Source organism: Cariama cristata, unplaced genomic scaffold, assembly GCF_000690535.1.
Source record: "Cariama cristata isolate BGI_N322 unplaced genomic scaffold, ASM69053v1 scaffold1782, whole genome shotgun sequence".
Classification (NCBI taxonomy): Eukaryota; Metazoa; Chordata; class Aves; order Cariamiformes; family Cariamidae; genus Cariama; species Cariama cristata.
The window spans coordinates 4542-17970 of NW_009603023.1; the positions used below are offsets into that span (position 1 = coordinate 4542).

Sequence of the window (13429 nt, forward strand, 5' to 3'; positions counted from 1 at the left end):
GGGGCAGCCACAGCTTCTTTGGTCAACCTCTTCCACTGCCTCACCACGCTCACTGGGAAGAATTTCTTCCTTATATCTTACCTAAATCTACCATCTTTCAGTTTAAAGCCATTGCCTCTTGTCCCGTCACTACATGCCCGTGTAAAAAGTAATATAAAAAATGGATTTCTGTATTTAAAAAAAGTGAAGGCTCTGACTTCACTCGAGTAGATAAAAAATTTGATTTTGACTTTAGTTGAACCAAAATTTGAAGTAGTTTTTGTCTAAGGAAGATGCTCTTTAGTGGAAATTGAGACTAAAAAGGCACTTAAACCTGTTTAAATCTAGAGTGAAAACATGTGTAAATGTACTTTTTAAAAAAAAGTTTTGTCTGCGGATTTTCATGAGTTAGACTCGACTTTAAAATTGGATTGCTTTAGTCAAATTTTTTTATAATACACTTATGAGTTATATAAATGTATTTTAAAATAATTTAGACTATAAACTATATATATCATTATTGCTATTTAACTACAGTGCTGGAAAGGCCTCCCCTCACAGTACTGTTCAGCATCCTTTTGAAGGGCAGTAGTATCTGCAGTGGTCCTGAAGATCCATACGAAGTAAAAGACATAGGCTCAAAATGAGACGATAACTTTATGCTGTGTAATACAAAATAAATCCAAGACTGTTTCTTTTTTCATAGCATTTCTTGCAGAAATCAAAATATGGCTGTAGGAGGAGGTGTTTACGTGCTGTAGTTTGAGTGTTTCCAAGGCACAAACAATAAATTGATGTGCATTAAATCTTCTATCTACAATTGAGCTGATTGTTGTTTACATTAGAGTTTTGCAGTCTTTCTGAAAACTGACTTGAATTATCCTTTTAACTTATATTTTGTGCTGGTTAACATTACCTTAAAATGACTGAAATTGTTACATTCATAATTTTAAAAAAAAATCATTCTTATCACAGGATTATTATAAGGCTTTGGAAGATGCAGATGAAAAAGTTCAACTGGCTAATCAAATATATGATTTGGTAAGTGGACAGAAGGCTAAACTTAAATTACCTAAATTTATACCCTAAGGAGTTCTAAACATTTTGATAAGCACTACAACTGTGCTACCTGTACTGTTTTGTCAGCTACATACAGATATTTTTGCTGGTGAAAGAAACATGTAGTATTTTATTGTCTTTCAAGAATTTTTTTGCTTTGGCTAGTAAGTGTCACTTAAATACAAAACATACAGAAATAATTTTAGAAATCATAAGGTTTTCATGCATGTTGATTTTGGTTTATTTGTTTTTTTCTGAAAAGAGACCACGAGCAAGTTACTCTTTCTTATAGCATGTGGATTTTGAATTTTAAGTATATTTTACATTTTCTCAGAGAACAGAATCTGCAAGTCAGACTGCACTAAAATATAGTAGACAGAAACAAAACGTTTCTTATCTGCTTTAGTTTCACTTCAGCTAACCAAACGTTAGTCCCAAAAGTTGGAACTTAGCCTGTCTCTTTTCGTTAGCTGTTAACTGCAAAAACCTGTTCAATTTTATTAATAGTTTAGAGACGGGGACATTCTGCTGTATGACTACAGATGAAGAAAACGTTTGGAACATGGTGTTTCTTTCCATGATATTAAGTTCAAATTTTTTTTCTGTTAATTTTCAGTACCCAAGAGCATGTCGTAGTTTACACAAATGCACAGAGTCTTTACGCTTTCAGTTTAGCGCCCCTTTTAGTCACTGCTGAAATTTACTGGTGTATAGAATGGCATACAAATTGCAATTCAGTAAACTTGCAATTTCCCCAGTGCAGCCCAAGCTCTTCTAAAGTGCGTGTCATGTACTGTTCTTTCTCTTCTCCTTCTATACACATATGCACAACACTCCGAAGTCCTCTTAATCTTTTCTTCTCAGAAGAATCACTTAATGCTGTGTCTTGGAACATTGCCTGCAGTCAGAGGAGGGCTTCTAGCTGTTGAGCCAATATGCAGCCTTATTGTATCCTGTGTTTGACTACACAGCGCTATTTTGGTGTTAACTCTAGTATCTCTGCTGAATTAGGGACATGTGGTGACCAAGAAGTTACATTTCTCTGTGTTCTTATACGTGCTTAGTGCTGCATGGTAGAGAATTGCTGGAAGGAAAATATTTAGCAAGCCTGAGATTAAGGATGTAGATATTCATGTTCCAGAACTGGATGCTATTCATTGTTGCTTTGTCTCAAAAACAGGTAGACCGTCATTTGAGAAAATTGGACCAGGAACTTGCGAAATTTAAAATGGAACTTGAAGCAGATAATGCTGGAATTACAGAAATATTAGAGAGACGTAAGTATGCATCATTTTCTTTAAGAACTTGAGAGATATTGTGTCAATTTGCAAAATTAAAATATCATACACTTGTTAGTGGCTGGCAGCATTTCTGCTTCTTTCAAAATTGTGTTCATACTTTTTGTCAGTCTGATTCTCAAATTTTAGCTTCAACCACAATTTTTACCAGTGAAGCCAAAATACATATAAGTAATTAGAATAATTTTTTTTGAACAACTGTTGCACTTGTGAATTGCTGCAGTAAGGTACAGAATTCGTTAAACCTGTTTTTAATGACTGTAGGTATTCAGACAAGTACTTAAGCCTAAGCTTGCCACCTACTCAGTTGAAAGTGTACCATTTCTTACTTGACTTGATTGCCACCAAATTGAGGAGAGTCATTATTTTAGTTGCAGGTGTGGAATGTCAAGTAAAGTTAGGTACTTGGTGGTTTCCTTTCTTTAAAGGGCAGAGGAATGGGTTGTTTTGTAATGCAATAGCAAGGGAGAAGCATTTTAGGTACAAAACCTGCATGCTTGACAAATATAGCAGTGCTGGTATTCAGAACGTGAACAAAAGTGTAATGCGACAGCTTTTTGACCAACTTGGTATAGAAGAACCTGGCTTTTCTGTACGCATCAGCATTTAGACATCAAGTTGAAATCAGATTATGATAAATTTCAAAGTTGATTTAACTACTGTGATTATGGAGCTAAGAGGCCGTGACTGTTCTCATACCCAACGATAGTGAAAAGTAACCTAAATCACTTGGGAGGATCAGGAGTAAATATTCTTTCTTTGAACTTTGTGTGGCTTTGTCATAAAAGCTGGGAGTTTGGGGATATTTTATTTGTAACTGCTGTTACAAATGACAGGCACAATAAGAAAACTGCAAAGTGCGTGCTGTTAATGAACTAGCAACTAGAGAAAAGGGCTAGTTTATTTTAGTTCGAATCCCAGCTGAAATAATATGTGGTACTACCTTCAGTTGAGCTATGTGTTTGGTGAGGGAGGTAGGTAGAATTTCAAGAACTCAAAATAGAAATGTACCAGACTGCATGTTGCATCTTTAAGGTATATAGGTTTGGGGAGTTTTTTAATAAAGTGAGAAGTAGAAGCCTTTTTAACATTTTCAGCTTTCAGAGTAAATACACGTTGTTGAGGTTCCACCAGAGGGCAGCCTTTGGACTAGTTCCTAACACGATTAATGTTAGTTCAGCCAAAATATCTCCTTATGTTTTGAACCTCTTCTAGAATAACTTCCTTTAAACTTTTGTAATACACTCATGTACTTTTTGAAAGCACTGAAAAAGAAAGAGGTGAGAAATGTTGGAAACTACAGTTTTTGAAAAATGAATGAGAATTACTTTCTTGAATTGTCTTCTGTATAAATGTAAGTTGATAGGTATTGTAGCTAGTTCAGAATTTTTGCCGAAGATTCATACAGAAACTGGTTTTTTTTTATATTGTTCTAATGGAATTTTATGGTCAAAGTCTCTCCTGTGGTGTAATCGTTCAGCTTCGTATGGCAAGAAATGTTATTCTTAGACATAGACTTACATTTATGCCCCCCCCTTTTTCATTTTTTTTTTTTTTTAATTTAAATTCTTTGCATTGTTGCTGTGTATTTTGAATGAAGAAAATTTGGATAATGATGTGAAGCCCTTCCTGTTGAATGTTAGATCATCTTGAAAGACGTTGCTAGTGCTTGTGTGTTTTGACTCAGTGTGACAAGATGGACTGAGTGGGACAAGATACCTCATTAATACAGTTTACCTGTTACAGTCTTCCTTTCAATTCATTTTGGTGTAGATTGTCAGTACTTTTGGTGCAGCATTCTCCAACCGTCAGTGGCTTGTGTGCAACTCATTCGAATAAGTGGCATATTGAAGGCAATGTTGTTGTTTGTTCTCCCGATTGGCCTTGATTTTAACTTCTTGATTTCAACAGTTGAAGAGCAGCAGTCACCGATTTTTATTTTAAAACTGTTCTTCTCACTGGCTCCTTGTCGTACTACAGGAAGGGTTTCAACTCTATCAAAAATCCTTCTGATTAAAGTAAATATAACTGCGTAGTGATTTGGTTTAATATTATAAGGATTCATTTAGTATCTCAAAGTCAAATCCATGCCAGTGATTACTCTGAAATTTCCCTGTCCCTTTTACCTCCCTCTTAGGGTCTCTCGAGCTGGATACACCATCACAGCCTGTGAATAACCATCACGCCCATTCGCACACTCCCGTAGAGAGTAAGTATTTCAAACTTAAAAACATGTCCACTTTTTTATGTTTCCTTATTTTTTGTTGAGTAGTAGTAGGGGGAAAAAATGTTCACAACTTTTTTCTTTTTCTCCAAACATTGGGAGAGGTGGGGAAAAAGGCATAATGCAATGATAATAGTGTCTATTCAGAAGAAGTGCAAGAACGAAATAATAATGTTTTGCTGGTGGGAATTAGTTGAAAATGCTATTTTTTTATCTCTAGTTACAGTTTCATTTTCAAGCTGAAAAGGTTTTACATTTAAGTCCCCTTCATTTGTTGCATTTAGAAAGGAAACACAATCCGTCTTCTCACCATAGTACAACAGATCATGTTCCTGAAAAGAAGTTTAAATCTGAAGCTCTTCTGTCTACCCTGACTTCCGATGCTTCGAAAGAAAATACACCAGGTAATCTTGATTGTCTTGCATTTTATTGCTTTTTAATCAGAAGAAGAGAAACTCAATTAAATTTGTGAGTTACTGTATTTTGAAATCAGAGGCTCATACCCTTTCCTCTGGGATTTCCAGTCATTTGAAACATGAGAAATTGCAGGCATTGTTACTCATCTGTGTTGTCCATGAAGTGCATCAGCTTTGTTGTCATTTAACAGCTGTATGTTTGCTATTCCATTTTATTTACACTGCTTGGAAGAAGTTAACAGTACAGTTTCATTCAGCCAGTAGTAGAAATATAAGAGATCAATGCATTATTTGGGAAAAAGAAATCCATGCAACAATTTCCAAAGTAAGGGAAAAGAATTTTAACACTGTATTTTTTTAAGTATTTGTCTGACATGGCGTTCCGCTACAATAAAATAAAATTCTTTCATCTGTTGTCTATTTGAAAAGAGGCAAGAAGTCTTTTTGAGTAGTGAATAAAAAACCACAACTTTCTGCCCATTTTCAAAATTGGAATGTTTCATAGTTTCTTTTCTGAAAATAAAAGATTGTGAGAGGTTACAGTAAGTAAACTACCTTATGTTTTGGAATTTAGTGCTGTTGATCAGTTTTAAGTAGTCTCCCTCATACCCATTTTACTCTTCTTTTGAAGGAGCGTCATATAGATGGCAAATAAAGTGTAACTGTGTTTGAGCAGCTGTTGGTCTGTACGTGGCCATGGAAATCTGTGTTGCATTAAAACTGATTTGTAGTTCTTTTAATTAAGATTGTTAAAAGTTTTGCTTCAGAAACAGTGTAGGTGTAACGTCAAATTCTTCCTCTCTTCTTGATTCTTCCTCTCTTCTTGATGGTTACAGGAGTCAGCATTGTTTCAATGGAGGTTGGGTTTATATAGACATAGCAGCTGCATCTGTTCTTTGATAGCTGAATATGATAGTGAGTTCTCCTTACACATAAGGATAGGTGGGAAACAAACTACCTTTTTTTTTTTTTTTTTCTGAAGCCAATACTGGCTGTGTCAAAATGACTTTTAAAACTTTTTTCCAAATGATCAGACTGCTCTGATGCATAAACGGAGTTCCTACTCTTTCACTGGTTGTCATATATAACTCTTCTGAAAATGCAAAGGAATTTAGTTTCATTTTGAATTTCATAAATGTGTTCTGTTCATCAAGGGTGTCGAAACAGTAATTCATCATCCTCTTCAAACAATGCATACAATACAAACTCTTCTCAACCATTGGCATCATATAACCTGGGCTCATTATCTTCAGGATCTGGGGCCGGTGCAATTACCATGGCAGCAGCTCAAGCAGTGCAAGCCACGGCGCAGGTAATGTCAAAACATTATTGTCATTCTGCCATCTGCCTTTGAAGAAGAAAGACTAGTGATTTTTTTTTTTCTTTTTCAATTCTGAATTCCCACGATCACTTTCAGCTGATGTGATCAGTTCTCATATCATTTTTGTTTATATGCTACAGTTTCATCCTGTAAAACTGTCATAGAAGGACAGCTTGTTTTCTAGCTTTTCCTGTGGGATATTCTTACACCTTTTTACCAGTTACGATACATCATTTTGTTAACAGGGTAACTAATGAACCTATGCAAATAATTAGCAGTTAGCAGCCTGGTATGTCTTCTGTAAGAGCCTTGCTGTGTAATCTGATACAAAATCAGTATTCCTTTTAGATGAAGGAAGGAAGACGAACATCCAGTCTGAAAGCCAGCTACGAAGCATTTAAGAACAATGATTTTCAGCTTGGAAGAGAATTTTCGTTATCCAGAGATTCAACTGGATATTCATCATCAGCTCTGGCATCTACGTTAACGCAGACATTAAGTTCGTCAACCACAGATTCACGAAGTGGCAGAAAAAGCAAGTAGGTTTTCTTACTTGACTGCAACTATAACTTTTAAGACAGCTAACCTTTCTTTTAAAGGTCATGGGCCATATTAAAAATACTTCCTATTTAATATCTGAGAGAGGGGGTGAGGCCTGCTGGCTTTTTTTTGTCTAGGGCTTGCTTCTTTTGTCCTTCCACTTGTTTTTTTCTTTAAGCATCTCACTCTAAGGTTTTAAATAAATGTCTTTATTTGCTTTTTCATCTGTGATACAATCTAGTTACTTCCCTCATTTTTCTGTATTCTGGAGAGAAGACTTGGCCTAACGGCAAATGTTGGGAATTACCATCCAATGGTTTGTAGGTGGTTTTGAAATAATCTGGAGATCTGCTTTGTGCCACTTCACAAATAATCACAACGCTTTCTGATGGCTGACCGTCTGGGACAGGAAATAGAATGAATTTTATTTCTGATTAAAATGAAGTTTAAAAACGTCTTAAACAACACAGTGGCACAACACATTGTGATATCAATCACTAGTTGTACTTGAAAGAGTTTGTCTCAAAATGCCTATCCTTTTAAACTGACTTGCATTTTTTTATTCATACAAATTTGTGTGTGTTCACAGTTCAGTTAGTAATTTTGTCTTAGAAGCATTTTTCATTTATGGATATCTTGGGTGTCAGATCTGACCTATAAGCAAAAGCATAGAATTTATATTCTGGCACTGTTCTATGGAGTGATTGGTGATGCTTGAGTGGATATTAACATAGAATCAGTCATCTTCAGCACAGTTATCTATTGTACATGAGACATGACATTATTTATATGTAAATTCCTGTTTTATTGGTAACATAATTTTTATGGGGACTTGACACCAAGGGTGTTGATGGAAAATTCTGTGAAGAAAAACATTTGTAAAAACCATTTGGCAATTTAAAGCTGTTAAATTCCATTGATTAGAGTAGTGTGTCTTGCACTTGTAAGCTGGTACGACTTGTCTCCTTTTCCAAAGAGCATTCGGTGTGTCCATTTCAGTTCTTGCAATTGTTGAACAAAATCTGTTAGGGAATGATGCTTTGGGATTTACATACTGCAGTATTTCAGAGTCAACAAAGTACTTGTTTAGTGATCCTGTCACTTGACAGGAAATGAATTTAAATTATGTCTGTTATTCCGACCGCCCCCCCTTTTTTCCCCTCCAGAAACAACAACAAATCCTCAAGTCAGCAGTCCTCATCGTCTTCCTCTTCTTCCTCTCTATCATCGTGTTCTTCTTCATCTGCATTGGCACAAGAACTGTCTCAGCAAACAGCAGTAATACCAGAGTCTGATTCTAATAGCCAGGTTGACTGGACCTATGACCCAAATGAGCCACGTTACTGCATTTGTAATCAGGTAAGAGTAGCTTCCACCCTGAAATATAACTAGAACTGCGATTTCGCTGTAGTCAAGCTTCCTTCTCTGGTTGCTAATTTAAAAACATCCTGTTTGCAGTCCTGAAATTCTGCTCTGTTTTTACTTACTTACTGGTGATATGAATAATGAACTCTACTGTTGAAGCTAAAAACAAGCAAGTTTTCCAATGATGTGAAATACCTGGAGAGTTTTAAATCTTTTCTGAGGACTTCAAGAATAATTAAATTAAAAATTTAACTAAATTCCCTGTGAACCTGTTCAATTTATAAGTTAGTAAGGAATTTGCCTGGTCTCTCCTACTTTCCTTTAGAAAAACAAAAAAAAACCCACCAAAACAAAGCCCAAAAAAACCCACAAACAAAAAAACCCCACCCAACAACCAAAGAAAGAACTAGTTTTATAAAAGCTATCCAGAAACTTGAGAGACGGGTTGACAACATGAGAAACTTCTATTTAAAAATGCCTGTTCTTATTTTAAAAGGTTTTTAAGAGTGTTGGCTTTTTTTAAGAGTTTATAGAATTCTGTAATTCTCTTGAAAGTATTTGGTTGTTTCAAGTAAAGCACTTGAAATTGTCATATATGCAAGGGAAATGCCAGAGGTCAGTATAATCTTGAAAACTGGGCTGATAATGTACTGAGCACTGTTGTTTAGACCAAAATGTGCTTCATTCAGGTTTTGAATGCTGACCTTTTTTTATCCAACTTGAGATATGCAGAAGTATCCTTTTTTGCATAAATTTTTTTTGAAAAACAATTTGCTGTGAACATGATGTTCTTTGGATTGTGTAACAACAGAAAAATCAAAATATTGTTGCTGCTGTTAGTGGAAAAACTCCTCAAAGGAAGAAACTTGAAATTTAGGCCTTTGAAGACATTGTTTGCTTTTAATTGGTAATATAATTATTAATAAGGTTTGTTTTTTTTCTTATTTACTAGGTGTCCTATGGTGAAATGGTAGGCTGTGATAACCAAGATGTAAGTAACAAAGTTCAAAATATTCATGAGAGGCTTATGCATGTAACTGTTTCTTGCAGGAGTTACTTTTCTTTAGAACTGGTTTTGGAGCACAGTTTTCTAGAGTAACGTGCACATGAGTTGAACCGTTCTTCAGGAAACTTCTCAACTGTCCCCACAGTTCAAGTTTTTAGAAGTCTTCACCCGTTACTGGGAAGGTTTGACATCTTTAAAATGCCCTTTATTTCTGGGAACTTTTAGCTGTGTCACTACTAATATCAGTTGTCCCCTTCAAATAAAAAATTTTTGAAAAAAAAAAAAAAGTTGAATGTAATCATCTGTTTACTGAGGTACTACATTTAAACAGGAGTGAGTGATGAGATTACTTGTGTCAGTGTTGTCAAACTGAAGTATTTCAAAGCACAACATACTTCTTTTGCTCTGTTATGTGAGTCCATATAGGACTCTTGGAGTTTTTATCATCTTCCTTAGTCTGTTGAGTGTACGTTAGGGGCTGAGTTCCTCCTCTCTTCACGTTTTGTCCTGTGACTTTGTGTGAAAAGCAGAATCTATGCTTTTTACTCATGCTTCATTTTCATACAATTGTATTTGTGATTGGTGTTTTGAAAAAAAAAACCCAAATCCCTGTTTTTCTAGTGCCCTATTGAGTGGTTCCACTACGGATGCGTTGGACTGACAGAAGCACCGAAAGGGAAATGGTACTGTCCGCAGTGTACGGCTGCAATGAAGAGAAGAGGCAGTAGGCATAAATAAGTTTCTTCATCTGGAAAACAAATTACATACTAAAGGTTTTATAGAGGACTTGGGAGGGAGAGGAACCCCTGCCACACTTCCTTGCAACCACTTAAGGGTTACCATAGCAGTCGTAAGATCTTGAACTATTGATTTTGCTAGTTGTGTTTTAGTATTGTAAGTAAACTATTTATGCACATTGATGTGCTACAGATACTATTCCAGTGAGCCTTGGATTGTTCCAACATATGCAGACATTTGTACTATCAAACCATTTTCTCTAAGCAGTGGGCATTCTACAATTATTCAATCTTCCAAAAATTCCAATAAGTCAAGATTTTAAATGTATGTTTTATATACAACAGATATATTCTGCTGCATGTACTGTACTCAAGAGCTGTTATGTAACACTATGTATATAAATGGTGCAAAAAGTCAGTGCTTCTGAAAAAAAAAAGAGACAATGGTTTTTAAAATGCCTTTATAGCTTTGGTTCTTTATGAAACTTAATTCAGCAGGCTGAAGAAAATGGTTCTTGTATACAGCGGGCTGTTGTCCTCTAGGGTACTTGAGTATGTAAAAACAAAAAAAATGCTGTAGAATAAAACAAACTTGTGCCATTAGTCTTTATATGTTTCTGCTCCAGAGAAGGCGCAGGCCATAAGAGGAAAAAAAGGTGTTAAAGTGATGATAAATTTTTATACCAAATGTGTTTATTTTTTTGTGCAAGTAATCCTTTAAATTTGAATTGTATTAGGTGTTAAAATAAAACAACCTCAACTCCTCAAGTTACTGTTTTCTGTACATTCGTCACAAAAAGGTTTGCCCCTGAAATGGTTTCAGAAGAATATAGCTAAGTTGATGTAAGAAATTGCTGTGTGTGACCCATGTGAAGTATTGTTGTACAGGAGGACATTTCTCTGGTGTGTGGATAACTGATACATATACAGGCAAATGCTGAAATATCATTTGCCTTGATGTCTGTCTCCAGGCGATCGGTGGCACCTGATCAAATCAGCACCAAAGTTCTGTTTTCCACGTGGTTAGAAAAAAAAAATATCTCTCTGCCGTGTCAAGAGGTATCCACAGGCACGGATGGAAGTAGGAAGGGGAGATGAAAACCATGGTAAGTGTGTCTTGCAGCTGCCATATTCCTTGCTGGACAGTAGTTTTCATGTGAAAACCAACACACAGTTCCGGAAAGAAGAAAGGGAGTTCATCCTAATTGTAGAATCCCTAGGGTAACGGGGAGGATCGTGTTAGGAAGCCTCCATGCAGGCCTGTAAATGGTTGGATCTGAGTTGTATGTGTTGTAGAACAGGATCAGAAAAGTGATCTTTAAATTAGACTCTTGACCATGAATATAATGGAAAGATTTTCCGTATTTTTTTCCCCACTTGCCTATTGTGGGCATAGTTTGTAGATTTCCTTTCACTGACAATTCCCTTTTGTTATTTTTGTATGGTTTTTTCATGCAGCAGCACTGAACAGAAACAAGATTATTACTCCTTTCTTCTCCCTTCCGCTACTAAAAAAAATACCCTTCCCCTTTGGAATCAAGATGTTACTTTAGCCCTGGGTTGCTTCTAGGGCTGTCAGGCTGGAGGAGCATGGACTTCAGGTGGTAGCTTTCCAAACCCATGCAAAGGAGAAGAGAGGGAGAGAAGCAGTGTTGCATTGCACGGCTGTGCAAATAGCATCAAGGAAATAAAAAGGGTTAGGCTCGTTAGGAATAGGAGCATGTTCAGAAAATGTAGGCTTTACCTAAACCGAAATGAAACCAGGCTTCTGTCACAACAGTTATTTAAAAATGAAAAAAGTAGGCATTTTAGATCCATGAACTTGGGAAAAGTAGATGTGTAAGAAGGGAAATGTGATTATGGATGATAAATAGACTTTGGTAAAAGAGTAAGGTAGAAGTTGATGAAAATAAACAGCAAAGAGCAGTCTAACTAAGGTTCCATTAAAACTGGGAGCTGACCCCACTGTGTATGTATTTCTGTGGAAATCTCAGTCTAAAAAAACACTTGAGGACTAGAATATCTGGTTTTAAGTGAGGCTATTGAGACAATAGAGATAACAAACTATTTGTTTTGTTGGGAACTGGTGCCATGCTATGAATTGAAGTTAATAAGCAACGGGTAATCTAGGCTTGGACTGAATGTCTAAGTCTGTAGGGCTAAGAAGTCCGCTGAGAATTAAGACCATATATAGCAAAATCCCTCACTCTGGTGGTAACCATACCTAAGATGGTGCAGACACTGCAAATCCAAATAAAAATTTCAATTATTAATGTGAACATTGGTTCGCTGTTTCATTGGACAATATATTTTTTTACGGAGGAGCTAGTTGGAGAACTCACAAGAAGAAAAAACTTACCTTTGCCCTCGTTAGTACATTAGTATTTTGTGTCAAAGTTAAGAAAATAGAAATGGACAAATGTGAAAAATGTGGGAAAAAATGCAATACAGAAGTTAAAGATGTAGAACAATAAAACCTGCACGTTTTTCTTTTTTTTTCTTCTAAACAGCCTGTGAGAGAAGCTTACGGGTCAGCAGGTGATTACAGTGTGGAAGCATGGAGTAGTGTGAGTAGTTACGTATTGGCAGAGTCCTTGCCTCATGGTCATTACAGTTCTTGGAAGTTTCACTGAGTAGACAAAGCCAGGTTGATGTACACAAAGGCATTTAGACAGGGTCTCATTAAAGTGTTTTGTTTTGTTTTGTTTTTTTTAAAGAAAGTGACGTGCTGGTTGAAGAGTGAATGTCCCTTAATGTTACATGGCTATTTCCAAAATAGAATAATAAAGAGTAAAGGAATAAACGACCAATATTGCCGACACAGAGAGGCTGCTAAAGGAGTCCAGCAGGACTCTGCTGCTCCACAGGTATGTAACAGATCAGTTAAAGAGGGGTAAATAGTAACATAATGTTTGCACTTTCGTTGGGTTCTCAAAAATAACAAAAATGGAAAGTGTTAAAAGTAGCAGAACAATCTCATGAAGCTGAGTGTCTGATAAAATGGAAGATGTAATTCAACATTTGCTAAAATAATGCAAATATAAAATAATATATAAAATAATAATTCTCAATTTACCTGCGGCTGGGGCCTCTGGAGTAGCTGTTGCTGTGTAGGAAAGTGATTTTGGAGTTACCTAGGTGATTCTGTGGAAATGTCAGCTCATTGCTCAGCAGCAGGTCAGACAAGTGCTAAGAATGATTCAGTAGGAGACAAAGAATAAAACAGAAAACAGTTTTACACTGTGTAAATTGATGGTGCAGTTAGGTCTTAACGCAGTGTAAAATTCTGGTCCGCTCTGCTGCAAAAAGGAAAGACTCAACCAGGAGGATCAAAGTAGTCAAAGCTGTGTAATGACAACGCATCTGAGAAGCAGCTGAATTGTCTGGCACTCTTCTGGGTGGGAAAGAGGCGGCTCAGTGAGGGTGTAATGGGGGTCTGTGAATTCAGGAGTGCTGTCGAAAAGGTGTGTCTTCTGGTAGAAGT

At 36.2% G+C, this 13429-nt stretch overlaps 1 protein-coding gene across 1 annotated transcript in view; it reads left to right on the forward strand.

The window, feature by feature from the left end:
• Positions 1–10713, forward strand: part of ING3 (inhibitor of growth family, member 3) — an 11549-nt gene extending 836 nt beyond the window's left edge. The window contains exons 2-10 of the mRNA XM_009694988.1: positions 955–1020; positions 2219–2315; positions 4474–4545; positions 4845–4964; positions 6131–6288; positions 6646–6836; positions 8004–8196; positions 9155–9193; positions 9830–10713. Coding sequence (XP_009693290.1) covers positions 955–1020; positions 2219–2315; positions 4474–4545; positions 4845–4964; positions 6131–6288; positions 6646–6836; positions 8004–8196; positions 9155–9193; positions 9830–9946 — 1053 coding nt within the window. The 3' untranslated portion in view covers positions 9947–10713. The remainder of the gene's footprint in view (positions 1–954; positions 1021–2218; positions 2316–4473; positions 4546–4844; positions 4965–6130; positions 6289–6645; positions 6837–8003; positions 8197–9154; positions 9194–9829) is intronic.
• The last annotated feature ends 2716 nt before the right edge of the window (positions 10714–13429 follow it).